The sequence below is a fragment of the Acartia tonsa genome, chromosome 10 (assembly GCF_053477335.1).
Source record: "Acartia tonsa isolate MP-2025a chromosome 10, ASM5347733v1, whole genome shotgun sequence".
NCBI lineage: Eukaryota > Metazoa > Arthropoda > Copepoda > Calanoida > Acartiidae > Acartia > Acartia tonsa.
The window spans coordinates 28,875,910-28,894,467 of record NC_137269.1 but is presented as its reverse complement, the minus strand read 5'-3'; the positions used below and the strand labels follow the sequence as shown (position 1 = coordinate 28,894,467).

The 18,558-nt window shown below is 32.9% G+C and overlaps 1 protein-coding gene across 3 annotated transcripts; it reads right to left on the bottom strand.

Moving 5' to 3' along the window:
• Window positions 1-48: 48 nt before the first annotated feature.
• LOC145329806 (uridine-cytidine kinase 2-B-like) lies at window positions 49-18,523 on the bottom strand. Of its 3 annotated transcripts, none has more exons than XM_080174211.1 (14): window positions 18,379-18,523; window positions 17,210-17,349; window positions 16,963-17,034; window positions 16,390-16,482; window positions 13,506-13,541; window positions 12,094-12,153; window positions 11,027-11,078; window positions 7,684-7,731; window positions 7,237-7,347; window positions 6,294-6,409; window positions 5,570-5,626; window positions 4,934-5,004; window positions 2,256-2,368; window positions 49-1,234 (listed from the first exon to the last, which is right to left on the bottom strand). In XM_080174211.1, the coding sequence occupies exons 4-14, from the start codon at window positions 16,410-16,412 to the stop codon at window positions 1,151-1,153; spliced, it is 771 nt and encodes a 256-aa protein (XP_080030337.1). In that variant the 5' UTR covers window positions 16,413-16,482; window positions 16,963-17,034; window positions 17,210-17,349; window positions 18,379-18,523; the 3' UTR covers window positions 49-1,150. The 3 variants fall into 3 exon arrangements, with proteins under 3 accessions (XP_080030337.1, XP_080030335.1, XP_080030336.1); XM_080174209.1 differs by having other exon boundaries at window positions 16,963-17,037; window positions 17,202-17,360; window positions 18,379-18,503; XM_080174210.1 differs by having other exon boundaries at window positions 17,210-17,360; window positions 18,379-18,465.
• Between the last annotated feature and the right edge of the window lie 35 nt (window positions 18,524-18,558).

Below are 18,558 nucleotides of genomic sequence, written 5' to 3'. Positions count from 1 at the left end.
CGTACGGACCGACCCTAATTATAGAAAAGCTTCGCTTTTAAAAATGGATTAACAACAAACAATCTTTATTACAAAGAATTCAAAGTAAAAAAGACAATTAAAAAAATTCAGATTTGATAGGTATAATTACATAATATATCGATCAATTTTAGTAAATTATGATTTTACATAATATTTAATTTTTTACAATTTTCTTTTAAATCGATGCTTAAAAATAGTATTTTGTTTTTATTTCCATATTTAACAAAAATAATGCATTTTGATAGGATACAATTAAACTAATTAAACAAGAAACATATCTTCTAACAAGGTTCAGATCTAATTTTTTTTTTAATTTGGTAAAATTGGGCTAGAAAAAGTTACATGAGCAAAGAAAAGTTGCGTCAATCAAAGGAGGGAGACGGGTGTGACACTTTTTTAATATAAAACTAAAAATCAAAGGAATTAAAAGAGTTACAGCACTGAAATTTGGCAAGCAAGTTGCTTTCAATAGATGCAATGTAGAACTGTAAAGAAACGGCGGCGGAAACGCCGCTATCGCCGAAAACTGCCATTTTCCGCCGTATTTTTTGTCTTTTCTTGCCAAGATGAACAATTTTGAATCATTTGAGACATATTTCTTTTCATAAAAATTTAGCGTCAAATGAAAATGTAAGGAAAATAAGTTTTCTCAAATGATTTAAAATTGTCTAATTTGGCGAGAAAGGCAAAACAATTTTGGCTGGAAACGGCGGTTTTTGGCAATAGGGGCGTTTCCGCTGCCGTTTCTTCGCAGCTCCATATTGTTCCTCTTTAAAGCGACTTCTGTGCTAAATTTCAGTATTGTAACTCTTTGTTTAAGTCGAGCTCCATTGACTTTTAGTTTTGGTTTTAAAAAGTGTCACACCCGCCCCCTCTCTTTATTACCTATATATTACAATTATGTGTTTTTTTTCAAAACCAAAAAAACATGATAATGAATTTAAAATTTCGTATTGGATGATGAAAAAAACAACTATTTATATTATGTTATGATACATAGATTCACAAAAGTTAATACCTATACAATACATTATATATACTTAGAGCAGCGAAAAATATGGATTTACAGCAAAATTCGCTAAAAAATCCTTTTCAGTTGGTTGGAAGTCCATTCTTTTGATGATATTATCTATCTGATAATGCTTTCCGAGTTTGATCTTGACCTGGAGGCTGGGGAGCTGCCCTTGCTTCCGTTGCTACGGAATATGATATCCTAAAAAATAATGGATGTATTACCTATGACTTGGATCTTAAACCAGACTTTCATGTTCTCTAATAAAAAGAATCCACCCTATCATACTGGATGAAAAATTTTGCCCGGTCATAATATCCACGTATATTCTACATCCATTTGTATTAGTCAACAAACAAGGACGAAGTCGACCATAACTTCGTAAGATTTAAAATAAGGAATATTTCCGCTTTTTTATTTCTCCACTTCCCCTTTGGAGGAATAATAGAAAATATACAACTCTGGTCAAAGCTTGAAATAAGTAACTAAGCAATGGAAGAATATAATTCAGTTGTAGAATTTTAAGGGATAAGACATACATACTTACACCCCCAATTATGCTAAAAAAAGTACTCATTTGTAGAACCAAAATATTGCTCGAAAAGTTTGGACACTAGTTATTTAATAAAAGTAGGTATTAAAGTGTTACAAACCAACGAATAAAAGAAAATAATTCTTAAACCTTGGGAACTAGTTTAATTCACACTCCATTGTGCCCTACCTCCCTGAGAATTACAGTGTCCCCTACCTCCCTGAGAATTACAGAGTCCCCTACCTCCCTAATAATTACAGTGTCCCCTACCTCCCTGAGAATTTCAGTGTCCCCTACCTCCCTGAGAATAACAGTGTCCCCTACCTCCCTGAGAATTACAGTGTCCCCTACCTCCCTGAGAATTACAGTGTCCCCTACCTCCCTGAGAATTACAGTGTCCCCTACATCCCTGAGACTTACAGTGTCCCCTACCTCCCTGAGAATTACAGGGTCCCCTACCTCCCTGAGAATTACAGGGTCCCCTACCTCCCTGAGAATTACAGTGTCCCCTACCTCCCTGAGAATTACAGTGTCCCCTACCTCCCTGAGAATTACAGTGTCCCCTACATCCCTGAGACTTACAGTGTCCCCTACCTCCCTGAGAATTACAGTGTCCCCTACCTCCCTGAGAATTACAGTGTCCCCTACCTCCCTGAGAATTACAGTGTCCCCTACCTCCCTGAGAATTACCTGAATATGTTGAACGATGAGGTCAATGGCGACTTTATTCTCTGCTCCACGGGGAACTATCACATCCGCAAACTTTTTAGTAGGTATACAGAACTCCTCAAAAGCAGGTTTCACTAAATAAATATAATATCCTATTATATAAAGTAGTGAGGGTTTTTGTTTGAAGCTTATAATCTCAATAACTTCTGCACTGAACTGATTGTGTTCTCCTATTTAGGGAAGCTTAACATTACATAGTCTCCGAGATGGTTTTAGGCTATTTTTCTGTCCGCTTCAGGTTCCGTAGATGCTAGGCGAGCATCCTTTAAAACAGTATGTCTGTCTGTCTTTGTATCTTACGATATCAATAAACACTTGTTCAATATGGTTCTCCTTTAAAGTATGATTCTTATAGGTCAAGGGAAGATGAATAACAATTTGGGGAAGGGTACGTCCACCCTCCCAAGAGTAAGCGCCCCTAGGGGCGTAGCCGCTAGTATTCACAATAAGCCAAGTTTGTCTATATAAGAAAAAAAGGACCAGGCGCAGTTAAGGGTAAAATGTTGCTGGTGTTTCAAAAAGCTCTTAGTCTCCACCCAAAATAGCAAAAAGCTGAACTTGCGTGTACCACCGGAAAAGGCCTGGAGAAATTAATCGGTTGATTGGTTGGCGAGATCTTAACGGACAAACAACAAAAACCTTTCTATTTTATTATTCAACTTAATATTGTCGGATTTAAGAATGTACAAGAGAAATACGACTTTTTAAATGTTTTGTATTGTGAAGTTTTACAAAAAAAATATTTCTTTTTTCTTACTTTAAGTGCTTATTATTAACCCTCAACCTTCTTATTTAATTTTTAATTTCTAACACTCTTCTAACCGTTCAAAATGTTTGTTTGTGGTCCAATAAATTATATGAAGGATACTGCCGCCTTTCATTTCATATAACAAAAACAAGGATGACAACATCCATAAAAGCGAAGCACTGAAACGGTAGGACAAACGGACACTAACACTTGTAAAGTGTCAGAACTGAATAATCAGAATATAAATGTATAAATGTCGAAACAAAATTGTAAGTAAAATTGTTGAAAAACTGCTTGATACAGAATAATGAAACGGTAGGACAAACGGACACTAACACTAGTAAAGTGTCAGAACTGAATAATCAGAATATAAATGTATAAATGTCGAAACAAAATTGTAAGTAAAATTGTTGAAAAACTGCTTGATACAGAATAATGTTAATGGACATACTTACATTTTTAGGACTTGATTATAGAGTTGCTTAGCTTATAATATTGTACTTTGTTGTCCCAGGAATCAGTATACCAAAAATCAGATCAATCGGATTATTAGATCACATAAAAATTTGTTGTTAAAAAAGTAAAAAAATCAACTTGTTTAAAATTGACGTATGGACATTGTGGTAATGATTATAGAGTTGCTACGCTTTCCAAATCGTACCTAACTACTACAGGAATCACCATGCAAAGTTGGAAATCAATAGGACAATTCTAACATGCCTAAATTAGCGAAAAAAGCTATCCGTTACGGACGGACGTTCGGACGGACGGACTGACCGACCCTAATTATAGAAAAGCTTCGCTTTTAAAAACAAACTATGCACCAATTATGAATTAATGCATAAATATAATTTTTGAAACTCAGCAAAATTGTACCTTCATAAATTACATGTTTTCAAGTTTTTTCATCGTTTCATAATGTTGCTACGCATAATAAAATACAATCTTCAGGGATAAGACAATGTACGATAAAATAGTGTAACACACTGTTGAGATAAACAAAATTACCTATTTTTAAAAGCGAAGCTTTTCTATAATTAGGGTCGGTCCGTTCGTACGTCCGTAACGGATAGCTTTTTTCGTTAATTTAGGCATGTTATGTTGAATCCTATCGATTTCAAATTTTGCATGGTGATTCCTTTAGTAGTTAGGCACAATTTAGAAAGCGTAGCAACTCTATAATCATTACCGAAATGTCCGTACGTCCATTTTAAACATGTTGATTTTTTTACTTTTTTAACATCAAATTTTTATTTTATCTAATCATCAGATTGATCTGATTTTTGGTATATTGATTCCTGGGACAACAAAGTATAATGTTATAAGCGAGGCAACTCTATAATCAAGTCCTAAAAATGTAAGTATGTCTATAAACATTATCCTGTATAAAGCAGTTTTTCAACAAATTTACTTAAAATTTTGCATCGACTCTTACACATTCATATTCTGATTATTTAGTTCTGACACTATGTAAGTGTTAATGTCCGTTTGTCCTACTGTTTCAGTGCTTCGCTTTTATGGATGTTGTCATCCTTGTTTAGTTTAAAATTATTAATAAAAAAGATTGAAAATAAATTCAAGATTAAGTACAAGTCAACAAAGTTTTTAAGCTTAATCTGTTGATTTATTGTATTATACTCAGTTGTACAACGACGTTTTTTTAATCGAACAAAAGTATTGCCTTTTTTAACCCACTTAACCTTAACAGAAATTAATCATTAATATCTTATTTTCTTCGTTGCCTTGGGGAAATTGTAACAGAATATATTTATCAGTTTTTGATAAATTATGCATTTAAAAAAAATAATCTACAAAATATTTAGGGATCAAGAATAGTTTAAAGAGCAATAGGTACTTTTGTACATCCACTAGAACAAATATAATTGCATACCTAATGTTGTGTACTGATTTAGTACATGTTCTAGATTTCTACCTCTCTCTTCAATATCACGGAAAACTCGCCTGAACAAATAAAAATTGGCAAGTTTAAAATAAAAGAGTATTCAACATAATATATATTTGTTGTTCAGTTCAAGTAATTACTAATATCTAATATATCTTAAAAGAAATAGAAGAAATATGCAGCTCAATACTGACCCTCTCTATGGAATAATCTTGAAAAATCTGTGGAAAAAAAATCTACGGATAAATAAGTATAATAGATACAACCAAAAGATGAAAATTATTTGTGGACCATTTGACAGTATACTGCTAATTATTGAGAGAACCAATCAATATAGTAACAAAGTTTGAAATCGATATAACAATTCTAACGTGTCTAAATTAACGAAAAGAGCTAACCTTTACGGACGGACGGACCGAACCTAATTATAGAAAAGCATCGATTTTTAAAAATACCCAGTTTTTTTAATATAGGAAATCGGGAATTATAAAATTTGGGTACTAGTGTAATTAACACAAGTCCAATGTCCCCTCCATCCCTGAAAAAGTATAAGCAAGCTCCATAACACCTCACCCACCCACCCCTAGAACTCAATATCATTGTAGAGATGAATTATAAACTTACCTGGCAAGTCTGGTATCGGCATCAGCATCGACAAACAGCTTCAGGTTGAAAATCTCTCTAAAAATTATTAATGGATCATTGAATTTTTTGTTAACAAGGTTAGCTTTCATGAAAATTTCTTAAATAAGTGTAAACTGTACAGACATACATCAAATAGATCGTTTGTAAATTATTTTCTCATTCAAAATTTCATGTGGAAATTGTTTTAACAGGCTTAAAAACCGGCTAAAATATGTCCAAAATAGGGTTGTCAATCCGCCCAATTTTCAGATTGTGGATTGCTTATTCTAGCAATATTTTCGAAGGTCTTTTTATAAAAAAAAAATCATGCCACAACAGCGGCCATTTGTTAACCCTTACTTAACCTAGCCTAACCTAAAATAAGCATGAAAAGCTACCGTGAAAATAAAATACAAAAAACTATGGATGCTACCAACCATTTTACTTGTAGTTAAGAAAAAAAAAATACTATTTTGGTTTTAGTCTGGCACTTTTATATACCTACCTACAATTTTTTAAGTGCTGCAAAAGTCATAAAAATTAACAATCCGAATCCGCAATTTAAATTTAAATCGGATTCTGGGTCCAATAATTCGGCGGATTGCCAACCCTAGTCCAAAAAAAAGACTTACACACAGACAGACATAAAAACTGTCAAAGGCACAAGATTGGGTTAAAACAAGGCCGACACTTTTGACTCGAGTACATATGTACATATTTTTACCTCATTCTGGCATAGTAGAATATTAGAATTCCCTCGACTAGCACCACATCAGATGGATAGATAACTGTAAATTTATCTGCCACTCGAGAATTTGTCTTGAAGTCGTACACAGGAATCTATTAATAATCGATAAATAATTGCTTGGATGTTGCATTAGAATTTCATGTACTCTATTAAAGTAATACTCACAGCTGGCTAAAAAAAAACAATAATTTACTTCATCCATCCCTTTAACCCTAACCCCTCACCTCCTACTGGATGAAAGAACTGGCCAATGAATTTAAAATTCAGCTGGTGGTATAAACTAAAATGACAATCCCTTTTTAGTTTTTTTTCAAAAACTTTTTCAAAGCCACAAACTGGTTAATATATATGAGGCTTAGTCGAGCTTTGTTTATTATTTTCTTAGAATAAAGCTTTTCTATAATAGAGAAGTCCAGGGTTTCGGATCCGCATTGATTTTTTGCGGATCCGGATCCTCAAAATTTGGTCAGTGCAGATCCGGATCCGGTTCCGGATCCTTGACAATAAAAATAAAATCACCAAACTTTTTAAAAATATTTATTCTTTAATTTGAAGTCAAAAATACTTTTAATTTTCAAGTCTGACCCTAAACCTTAAAGATTGGCTCTCATCAAGAGAATGTCGGAGATTTTATATAAATTTAGGTAGATTTTTCTATTTTTTCCGCATTTTTTGGAGTCCAAGGATCCGGATCCGCATTTTTTTGCGGATCCGGATCCTTGGACTCGAAAATATGCGGATCCGAAATCCTGTAGAGAACCAAATATTTCAGTTGTCAACAAGATTTTAAGTGACTAACAAAAAATTACCTACAACTTTATTTATAGGAAAAATGTTTAGGTAGCTAGGTATCTATTAATCTTATCCATTTTTGTGTAGATACTTGGTAGTAGGTAGGTAGCAATATTTTTATTATTACCTTGGTTGGTTTGCCAACAAGAATATCATCTAAACATTTCTCCATAAGCTCGTTGTCAAAAGCGTCTGGATGGTCAAAATTAAATTTTCCTTTAGCAGCCATAATGCTCTCCTGAAAAGTTAGACGGTAAATTTTCTTGCTTGAAATTCTTCAGGGTTAGAAAATGGCTAAGTAATATTTTAAGTTTAATTCTTTTAAAACAAAACTAGAAATATTTTTAAATTTTACTAACCGCGGAAACCTATTCATATTACGATGCGATAAATAACAATGTAAAGGTTATTTTCCAGGTAAATTAAGAACCTGTCTTAACCAATTTGAAATGGCTAAAGTTATTATCGAATAGTAACATAGCTCTAAACCTTATTAGTCTGGAATGATTTACTAAAAAACGGTCAGACAAACAGACGTACATTCCATTAGTTTAAAATATATTTAAAATGTAACCTGTTCATCTAACTCTCTGTAGAATGAATCTTGAGATATTGACACAACCTAAATATTAAACAAAATACAATTAATGATAAAATAATGGTAACACCTCCAATTGAGACAAACAAAAAACCCTCTTCTGTGGATTAAAATAATTGGTGGAAACGTTTGGACCCTAAAGCTTGGTTCTATTTGATCAAGATTTAATGAAAGTCCTCTAAGTTCCAACGAAAGAGATATCTTGTTTTTAAAAACTTTAGGAATTAATATAATTTACAGTCTAATATCTTCTCCCTCCCTCCTTGTATAAATACTGAATTCAGTGTGGCCACAACCAAAAAAATACTGATACTGAAGAAAAAAAAGAAAAACTGAAAATACTTAATCCTAAAATAAGAAAAAATACTGAAAATACAGAAGAAAAAAAAGGAAATACTGAAAATACTGAATCCTAAAATAAGAAAAAATACTGAAATACTGAACAAAAAAATACAAATACTGAATAAGTATTTTTTTTATATGATTCCTCATTTCAAAATTTCATATATCATACCTTTATAATTTGGGGGATATTTTAAAGACCTTTTATTATTTTTTGGGGGGAGGGTAAAATTTTTTTAAGGGAGGGGTAATTCGCTTTTTGGGGGGGGGGTAAAATTCGCGCAATTTTTTTTACCCCACCCAAAATTTTTACCCTGGGGGTAAAATTTGCTTGGGGGGGGGGGGGTAATTACCCCCCCTGAAATCTGTTGGCAGGGGTAAATTTTTTTTACTCCCCCCAAAATTTACCCCCTGGGGTAAAATTTTTTTTTTTTGGGGGGGGGGGGGGGTAATTTAAATTTTATTAAATATTTAGTATTAAAAATGCGCGCGAAGCACGCAAAATTTTTTTTGTTAGAGATTTTTATTTTTTTGGGGGGGGGGAGGTATTTACCCCCCCAAAATTGTTTAGGGGGGGTAAATACCCCCCCTCCTTAATGGTTGGGGGTAAATGTTAAATGGGGGGGGGGGAGTAAAATGAAAAAAAATTTGGGGGGGTAATCGCCCCTTTACCCTCCCCCCCTTGGACGTCTATAATTACCATAAAAAAAACAAAATTAATGTACAAAGTTATAGGGTAATTTAAAGGAAAGTAAAGTGAGGCGCGAAGCGCCAAAAAAAATCTGACATAAACTACTTGAAAAAACATCTTATTTATGCAAATTTTTTTGGAATTTAAGAAATAATGAAAATACTGAATCATGAAAATTCCCAAAAACTGAAAAATACTGAATAAAATTTTCAAATACTGAATATTCAGTATTTACTGAAAATACTGAAGCCCCAATTTCCAAATACTGAAGAATACTGAAGATTTTCAGTATACTGAAGAATATGGCCACGCTGTGAATTGTTAACTCATAGAAACCCAGAAATAAAACTTGTTTTATTTACGTCGCGTTGTCACGTCTCGTATTTTGTGTTTAGTACGAGACAAAGTCAATGCACACTAGGTCAGTGAAAACAAATTTAATTAGCTACAGGCCTTGTTTGGTTTTGTCAGTGCAACAAATTTTGGTTTTTGGAGTGAAGGAACTCGGTGATTTCCCTCAAAGTGCTTAATCGGGCACAGAAACCTGATCCCCTTCTTAAAAAGAAATTGAAAATGAGAGGTGGGGGTTGGTTTATTTTGTTTGTATCCTGACTTTGGTTAGTTTATGTTATATGAGTAGGAAGAGGGGTTATGGGCCCGCTTAGCACTCTGAGGGAAATCACTAGGAGCACGTTTTTCAACTTTTCAGAAACCCAGTAAGTACAAAAAACAGTAATAATAATGAATTATGTCTATGGACGGAAAACAAAAAATGAAGTAGAATATCGAACAAATATTTTAGTACTATCTTTGTCCCACTGTGCATGGTGAAGTATCAAAGCAACGGATTATTTTCAATTACATTTGCAACTTCTCTTTTATCATTAAAAATCCCACCAAAACTTCATTTTTTCATGGCAAGTTTGTTTCTTAAGTACCTAGGTATATCTTACTTAATTTTTTTACCGATAATTAACACAACATTGTTGCAACACCTAAAGCACACATACACACACACACCTTAACTCCAAAAACTGATTATGAGTACCCTAGGTTTTTGACCCCATCCGTTTGTAAAAGTGGGTTAGTTTTTAGTAGCGAAGCTACTCTATAATTCGAAATGTCCGTCCGTCTGTCTTTCTGAGACAAAGTGGGGGAAACGTGATTTTCTCGGCTCCTAGAAAAGATAGACAGCTGAAATTTTTAGTGAAGATTCTTATAACATATGCCCATCTAATCTATACGTTATTTTGTCCATCTGTCTGTTGTTGGGGGTGCTAGATCGATTCCTAGATTTTCATGTTTTCGTGGTTTTCTCAACTCCTTTTTAGGAAAATGGGCTGAAATTTTCAGGGTTTGCTTAAATTTACATTCTACATATTTTCCTTAAGTTTTATTACGGTTTTTCTATTAGTTGGGGTGCTAGATCGATTCCTAGATTTTTAGGTTTTCTATGGTTTTCTCGATTCCTATTCATGATTTGCGGCTGAAATTATCAGGAATTGAATATGCTCGTATTCTTCATATTTTTTATCAAGTTTTATTAAGATATGTCTATAAATTGCGATGCTAGAAAGATCGATTCCTAGATTTTTAAATTTTCGTGATTTTTAAGGTTGCGTGATTTTTAATGTTTCCTTATTTCCCTATTTTATCAAGATTAATGTTTATTTTATGAAACTGCTTTATAGTATTTTTTTCCGATATCCATTCATAATTTTTGAGCTTTGCTTCTTATGGATGTTGTAATCCGTGTTAGTTTATATTTTACGGCATTATTTTATCTAAACTTTGTTTGAAAACAGGAAAAAAAATATTTTTATAAGCAACAAAGAAATGGTTTTATATTTCTATGCAGAAGAATTGTAACAAGGATGACAACATCATGTCAAGCGGAACGCATGGATACAGAACATTATTAAGCTAAAAAGAAGTTTGTTAGACTTATGGACAAAGCAGTCTATATAGTAGATGCCTATTATTCAAGATAATCTTGTTGAGAAGTCCCACCTGTATAACTTCACTTAAATAGTAGCCAAGTATATTCTTATCCCAACGAAACTTTACCGACTGCCAGTGGGAAAAATTTCCCCCCCCCCCCCCTCCTGGCCCCCATAGCCTTCCTAGAATTTTATCGACTGACTGACAAAGTTCCTAACATACTAAATCATAATAGTAAAGGAAATCGTCTATCTTTCTCAGCAGCCGAGGAAATCCAATTCTCAACCTTATCGTTACGGACGGACAGTGTGAAGTATTGAAGTAGCTGTTATACTAAAAACCTACCTGTTTTTCTAAATTTTTTACTTCATGTTCAGCTAATCTGCTCATAATAGTCCTAAAAAAAAAAATATATACCAGGGTTGGCAATCCGAATTTGTCCATCTTTGGACAATTTTGGAACCCAGAATCCGTTATTTTAATAGCGGATTCGGATTCTTAATTGTTAGGCTAAAATTAGCTTTTCATGCTTATTTTAGGTAAGGTTAGGTTGAGTAAGGGTTAGAAAATGGCCGGGCCGTTGTAGGGTCTAGAAATAGGAGAAAAGATTATGTAAAAATATGAAAAAAATTGCAGCTTCAGATTCTTCTCAGTACCCGGTAAAATTTAATCCCTCAATTTTATTTTTAAAAATGCCTTTTAAAATATTGCTAGAATCCGGAATCCGTCAAAAAAAAAAGAATCCGGAATCCACGGATTAATCCGGTTTTTTTTTGGCGGATTTTTGTAAGAATCCGAATCTGGTCCAAAAATTGGTCGGATTGCCAACCCTAATATATACAGACACACTTGGTAAACTTAGTTAAATGGGCGTGCGGAAGACGGGTGTCAAAACCCACTTAAAAATTAAAACTGGGAAAGCATTTTTCCACTTTATTATCCTCCCCAGCCACACCAACACTAAACACGCCACTGTTCTGAAACTTTGAAAAATTAAATTATTTTTTTCGCCAATTAAGTAGGTGGTCTTTTTAATTCCTAGTATTACTTTTAGTACTACCTAATAACTTTGTTTATGTAGTGGTATTGACAAAATAATATTTTATTTCTCCAATAGAGTTATATGTCTAGGGGGCCGAGCGCAGCGGCCATGGTCATAGTTTTGTTGGGGCGTGAGGGGGAGTCTACCCCCCAACCACCACCATCAAATTAGTTTTTAAAAAAACATTTTTTTTTGTCAGGCGGAATTTTTTTTTGATTTAGGGGCGATTTCTAATTGGAGGTTTGTGGTATCCTCCCACAAAATAGCCTTTTTGGGTCCTATAAGAATCTACATATGATATAGGATCAGCGGTCAGAACAGACAGACAGACATCCTGATACTTATTGTTATAAGGCTAATGAATTGTTACTTGCAAACTGTAGATTTACCAGACGCAGTACCTCCAGCTACACCAATCATAAACGGGATTCTGAAAAGCAAAAAAAAACGTTACTTCCAGGTATAAAGTATTACCCGGGCCGGATCTAAAGGGTTAAGACAAAGGCCGATAAATTGTGTACATCCTCAATCATGATACACAAAATTACCCCTTCTGTGGACTATAATTAGTGGTTAAAATGTAGTGGACACTCAATTTAATGAACCAACTAATCAAAGTTCAATTAAAGTCCATAAAGTTGTTGAGCCAACGAATAAGAAAGCTTTTTTAAAGACTTTAGAGACTAATGTAATAAACAGTCCAATATCACACCCTGGGTATAACCAACAAGCAAAATAAATAAAAAGATCATTTTTCATATGCCCCCCCCCCCCCAAAAAAAAAAGGCTTGGTAAATAAGCTTTTTAGGAGGGTTTTAGTTAAGTATATAAATATTTCCTTCTTGAGTTTCATTAATTCTCTTCTAATAAAAACCCAAACCAGACCCCGTAAACAAAACTTTAGCTGATATCTAACAGTATATCTTTTTACATTTAACTCCCAAATTATTTTTTTAAAATAAACTAGAAACAAGTGATCTCAGCACCTTTCATCAGAGTTTCCAAGCAATCTAAGTAAATAATTGAAGTATGCTATGTATTAAAAACTGATAATAATGTAAAATAAATTTTCCTTTATCGTTAAATAACAGAAACCAGATAAGTATGAAAGAAAAAAACTGCTTTTGTAAGTGTTTTAAATAATTTGCTCTCATTATTTGTTAACATAAAATATTTAAAACTAAAAAAAATAATATTCCTATTTTGTAATACGTAATGCCTGGCTTTAATTAATTTTAAAACAAAAACATACCTAAGTAATCAAATAAATCTTTAGGTAAAAAGTTCAACGTATACAAAACTTCATAATACAAAAAAATGCTTAGTTTTATTTCTCTAGTAATGGATAAATCAAATTTCCATGTTAGCAATAAAGCATTGCGTTATAAAAGTAATATCTTTCCATTTTATTTTTAATGAATAAATCAAAATTACATTGATTATTAGCGCATGCTTTGATAGGTACCTACAGTTTTTAATTCGAAAAGTTATGATTTTTTTACATTTTATTTAAATACCTAGTCAACAAAGAAAATAAAAAATATAGGTATGGATATTAAGAGAATAATAAAGGATAGGTATAAATCAATGTACCCCCCAATTATGAGAATCAAACGGGAAGATTTCTTATACTTAAGCTTTTAACCTAACCTGATGTATTAACATAGTTAAAAATAATCAAAGATCAACAACCTGATACTTATCATAATTTGTCGGTAGTGGTATTCCCTCTCTATGCAAGAGAACTTATGTATGTTAAAATAAAAATATTAAAAGATTTACCTTGGAGTGTTGGACAATTTCCTCTGAGGAGATCCCCTAAAAACATTTAAGGTATAAATATAATATAAAATAATCAATTTGTAAATGAAGGTGGGGTATCTATCTAATACCTAAGATTTGTTTTAGACGATGAAATAATAACAGTCTAAAGATATCTAGCTTTAACTTTCCTAATTTAAAGAACTACTTACTACCTAAAATCCTTATATAAAAGTAGCAGTAGCTGTACCGAAGGATCTACTTGCTAGCCGCAAGACCGATAGGGTTCTACTTTACAGTGAAGCTTTTCATTTAGGTTAATGTAAGTTTTATAACTATTTTTGGGCAGTATTCTATCATCCTTCCAAGAATAATCGCTCCTAGAAAAAAATGATCTCATTATCTTACTTTTCCTTTAGGTATAAAACCAAAATTGAAAGTGACAGGATGGGGGCTCGACTTATCCCCAACCTCAAGGTTCTAGGCGCATAGACACAGGGCCTATTTTATAAAGTAGTAAGGTTTCATTTGTTTGCAAGAAAAGATCTTGTGTACTACTTTATATAGTTCCTGGGATAGATTTAGGCTATTTTATTTCAAATTTAAGTTGGCTATTTTACTTATCTGTCTCCCTTAGATGATGGGGTAGCATCTGCTAGCATATAAATTATTGTTACTTGGAAGAAATTATAAGTCTGTATATTAAAAAAGTACTTATTTGGCAATCTTACAGATAAATTTTATATGCTGACTGGAGTCTAACAGCCATGACTTTTATTATTAATAAAATCATGAAGTGTACTTTGTCTCAATAAGATTCAGCAACTCTGCTTTAATTCAAGCAGGGAGGGAGGGGAAATTGGAATGAAAATTAAATTGATACACACACTTTTATAAACACAATCTTTCATTCATCGGCTTAGAATTTTGGGTACTTAAATCTTGATTGGTTGGTCATTCGGGCAATCCCCAATCTTTTTAATCTATAATTTTAATCTTAACAAACAAAAGTGAAAGTTTTAGGATGGGCATGAATTCAACGTTTATTTCCCTATCCCTTAAGATCCCTGAATTTAATAGCGCACCTACTTTAAGTCTAGACTTGAATAGGGTATGTCCGTCCTATGTCATTGTCCAATCGACAAAAGGTTGACTTTAAAAGTTAAATAAAATATTATGGGCAAGAAGCTTCACTATAAAAGATTTCCATATCAGTCCAGAAGTTCGGAAAGATCTTTTTATTTACAAAAACACAGACAGACAGCCTGTTACTTTTATTTAAAGATTTAAAGACCTTTGCTTAGAATAGCTGACACAGCGAATTCTCTTTGATTTAGTTTTATCATATTTAGATAACATTTATCAACTCTAATCTTTAAACAATGAATATAATAACAAATCCTATGTTACGCAGAATAGTTTTTTTTCTCGCCTGACAGTAAAGATCTCGCTATTCACTTAACCGACTTAGTTTTTAGGTACTCTATGGTTTAGAGATTGTTTTAGGTTATTATATAAATCAGTCATCCCCCCCCCCCCCTCAAAAAAAAGAAGCTTGGACGTCCTTTGGTGAAGCCTCTAGTTTATAATATGACGTAAAGGACTTTTTTTTGACAATATTGAGTTGCTCTGCTTTCAAAATTGTTTGTAGTTTCATTATAAGAACTTTCCTTTTTAAGCCTATTTGACGATTAAGGACGGACTGACATACAAACAAATCCTTAATACAGATAAGCTTTGCTATTAACCAGAGTTTAAGTTACAACAAGAGTGAAGAAAGTACTAATTTCAATGTGGGTGAACAATTTTAAACCTCATCTCATTTCTCTTTCAAGGGACATTGCTCTTTTTAAAAATTATAATAAAAAAGTAGTAAGGTATTTCGTAGGGAGTTGAAATAAAAAAACTCAGGACGCTAAATTTTAGCCTACTAATTAGGAATCCGAATCCGCTATTAAAAAACGGATTCCGGATTCAGATTCCAAAATTGCCCAAAAATTGGGCAGATTCCGGATTCGGATTGCCAACCCTAGTATTTTGCTTGATTTGTAAAGCTTAGCGTAAATAGATGGTGCCATATATATTTTATATTTCTACTAGAGATCTTAAGGGAAAGATAATAGACGCTAAATTGATATATCTCCAATGATGATTAATTAAAATTATTTCTTCTGGAGATTAAAATTATTATATACCCAATAAATAAGATAATGTTGTTATAAAACTTTGGGTACCAGTCCAATATCCCTTCATTTACATTTAGTAACATTTACTAAATACTAAATAAACACTTGCATAAAAAGCCAAACCATAGTGTATCTTTTGAACATAATACGTTGAATAGAATTTAATTATATAAATATTTTCTCTCTCTCGGAGAAATTTTCTCTCTATTACCACTCTTACACAAATAGAATTAAATCTTCCTGCTATATAAAGTAGATGGTTTTTTTTCTTTTTCCGTTAAGATCTTGCTAACCACTGAACTGCTTGAGTTCTTCATTTTAGGGAAGCTTTATCTAATAGGACCATGGAAGGTTTAAGGGTGCCCCCTTCCCCATCGAATAAAGATCCGAGAGCCCTTAGATACTAAAGGCTCAGGCGCAATATATGATTAACCTACTTTTTTAATAAAAAAGATTACCTATTTCACTTTCGTTAAGACAAATAAACCCCATAGAACATCCAAACATTTTGGGGGCAGGTACCACCACCATCCGAGGAGATATCACCCCCAGAAAAAATATCCACCCCCCCCCCCCCAAAAAAAAAAAACAACAACTAATATTTGAAATTGTGGTGGTCGGCTTCCCCCCCCCCCTTCCCTATGCGTCTACAACACGCTAATAAAATATTTTTAATTTCTATATATAATCTATTTATTAACAAAAGAAAAAAAACTTACCTATAATCACTAGCAGACGGCATATTGAAATATTTGTTTCTCAAGTAAGTCGGACGTCTACTAGTGCTTGAGTTAAAGTTTACACCAATAACACTATAAGGCACTCGGTGTTTATACAATCGTACACAATTTTCTTTTTTTAAAATGGTCCAATGAAAGGTTATTAGGATAATCCCTCCCCGCCCCCATATTTTTCATCTTTTTTCAATATTATAAATGCTTTAAAACACCTCCCCCCCCCCCCCCAATCAACATATTGGGCGAACTAACTTGCATTTTATCATAAGTTATCCATCAAATTATTAAAAAGAGCTAGGCATTTAAAGATAAAAGGCACAAATAAAATTCAGAAATGGGGCAATCGACGAAAAAAATAACATTCCCCTAAATTCTTATGATCGAAACTCTAATTTTAAATTATGGTAAAAAATTATGGGATAAAAAGAATGAAAATATGATTAATACTTATGTGCGCAATTTTTCATCTTCCCATAAAAGCATTTAAGCATGTTAAACGTATCTTAATCCTTTTTTTTATTTGTATAAAATATTTTGTGTAGATTGTGTAAACACCTTGAGCTCCTATATCTAGAATAGCCGGGGCTGGACGCGCTCACACAGTGGGCTGCACTGGTCAATAGGCTTCTATACCAACAAAACATTTCACTGTGGAATTTTCCTAGATTTTTCCAGCACTAAATTTTGTGATTGAATTATTTTTTTTCAAAGAATTTAAAATTCATAAATATTTTGACTGCAATTTAAAAATTTAATTTTTTTCTATTTTCCACATTGTAAATGTTTTTTTCCTACTGTGCACCAGGGGAAGTAAGGAGGTGAGAAGGGTTGGAGGTGCTCTACAGGTGACTAAAGTGGAAGGTTGGAGAGCCAATACAGTGGAGAAAGATTTTGATTGTAGAGGAAGAGAGTGGCGTACTAAAGAGCTAAGTCCTACTCTTCCTACAAATAACCTGATATAAATGATAAGCATTAATAGAGTTGTATAGATTGATCAGCCAAAAAACTTTAAAATAAATGAACAAGGATTGAAGCTTCCGTAAGTACCGAAGAGAAAAAAAAAAGATCTTTGCATCAAATACCCCCAAACTGGAAAGATAATACTAAAAACCATTAGGTACCCTCCCTTAAGATGTACAGACAACCTAAACTATTAAAACGTTTCGATACTAAAATATTAATATTATAAAAATTATGATAGTTACACAGTGTAAATGATTACATAGTAAAATTATCAAGTTAAAACCTAAATAAAACAATCAAGCAATAATTGGTCTAAATAAGCTCAAACGTGACACTCGTATGTTTTTTAGAGGGTCAGACATACACGGAGGGGGATACAAATTACAAAATCAAAAGTTAGAACTTAATAATCGAATTTATGAATAAATGGTGGCTGCGTTCGCACCAAAAGTCAAATAACCTTAAATGCTCAGACTTAAATTTGAAGATAAAATAGCCTTAAACCATCCCAGGATCAAAGTTAACATACTCTTTAGATGATTAATCCCAACTCTGGTTACATATATGAAGTACAATAAGGAACAATTCACACACAGAAAGCGGAGCTTACTATGTGCATTACGTAGATGATTGCGTGTTTGTGAAATTTGGATAAGAGATAAAAAGGGGCTTAAATTAACACCAATGAATACTTATACCAACTGATTTTTATTTAATTTTAAAAACTATTCAAAGCGATACAAAAGTAAAAATGGAAGAAATAACTTAACTTTGCTGTTAAACAGCAGGGGTATAGAAGTGGAACATAAGATCTAAAACTCATTATTTATTTTGACTCTCTTGGACTTAAGGAGGGAGGAGCATTAGACTGTAAATTGTAAAGTTACCCAAAGTTTTATTATCATGTCACTCATTCGTTGACTTTAAAATACTTTGGGTACTTTAATGTACAGTTGGTTTAAGTTGGCAGTGCAGTGTCTTAACATTACAAGCATCAGTTTTAATTACCTCTGAATGGACATCTAATTAAATTGTATGTTGATAAATTTCTTGATTAAATGCTTTGTTTTGACCATTGGCTTAATATTGGGGTTAATTCTGAAACAAATAAAAATAAAAATCTTATAGAAAGGTTTAATTGAATTCTTAGGACGTTGCCATTTTTCAATACCAGTTGAGCAGAGAATG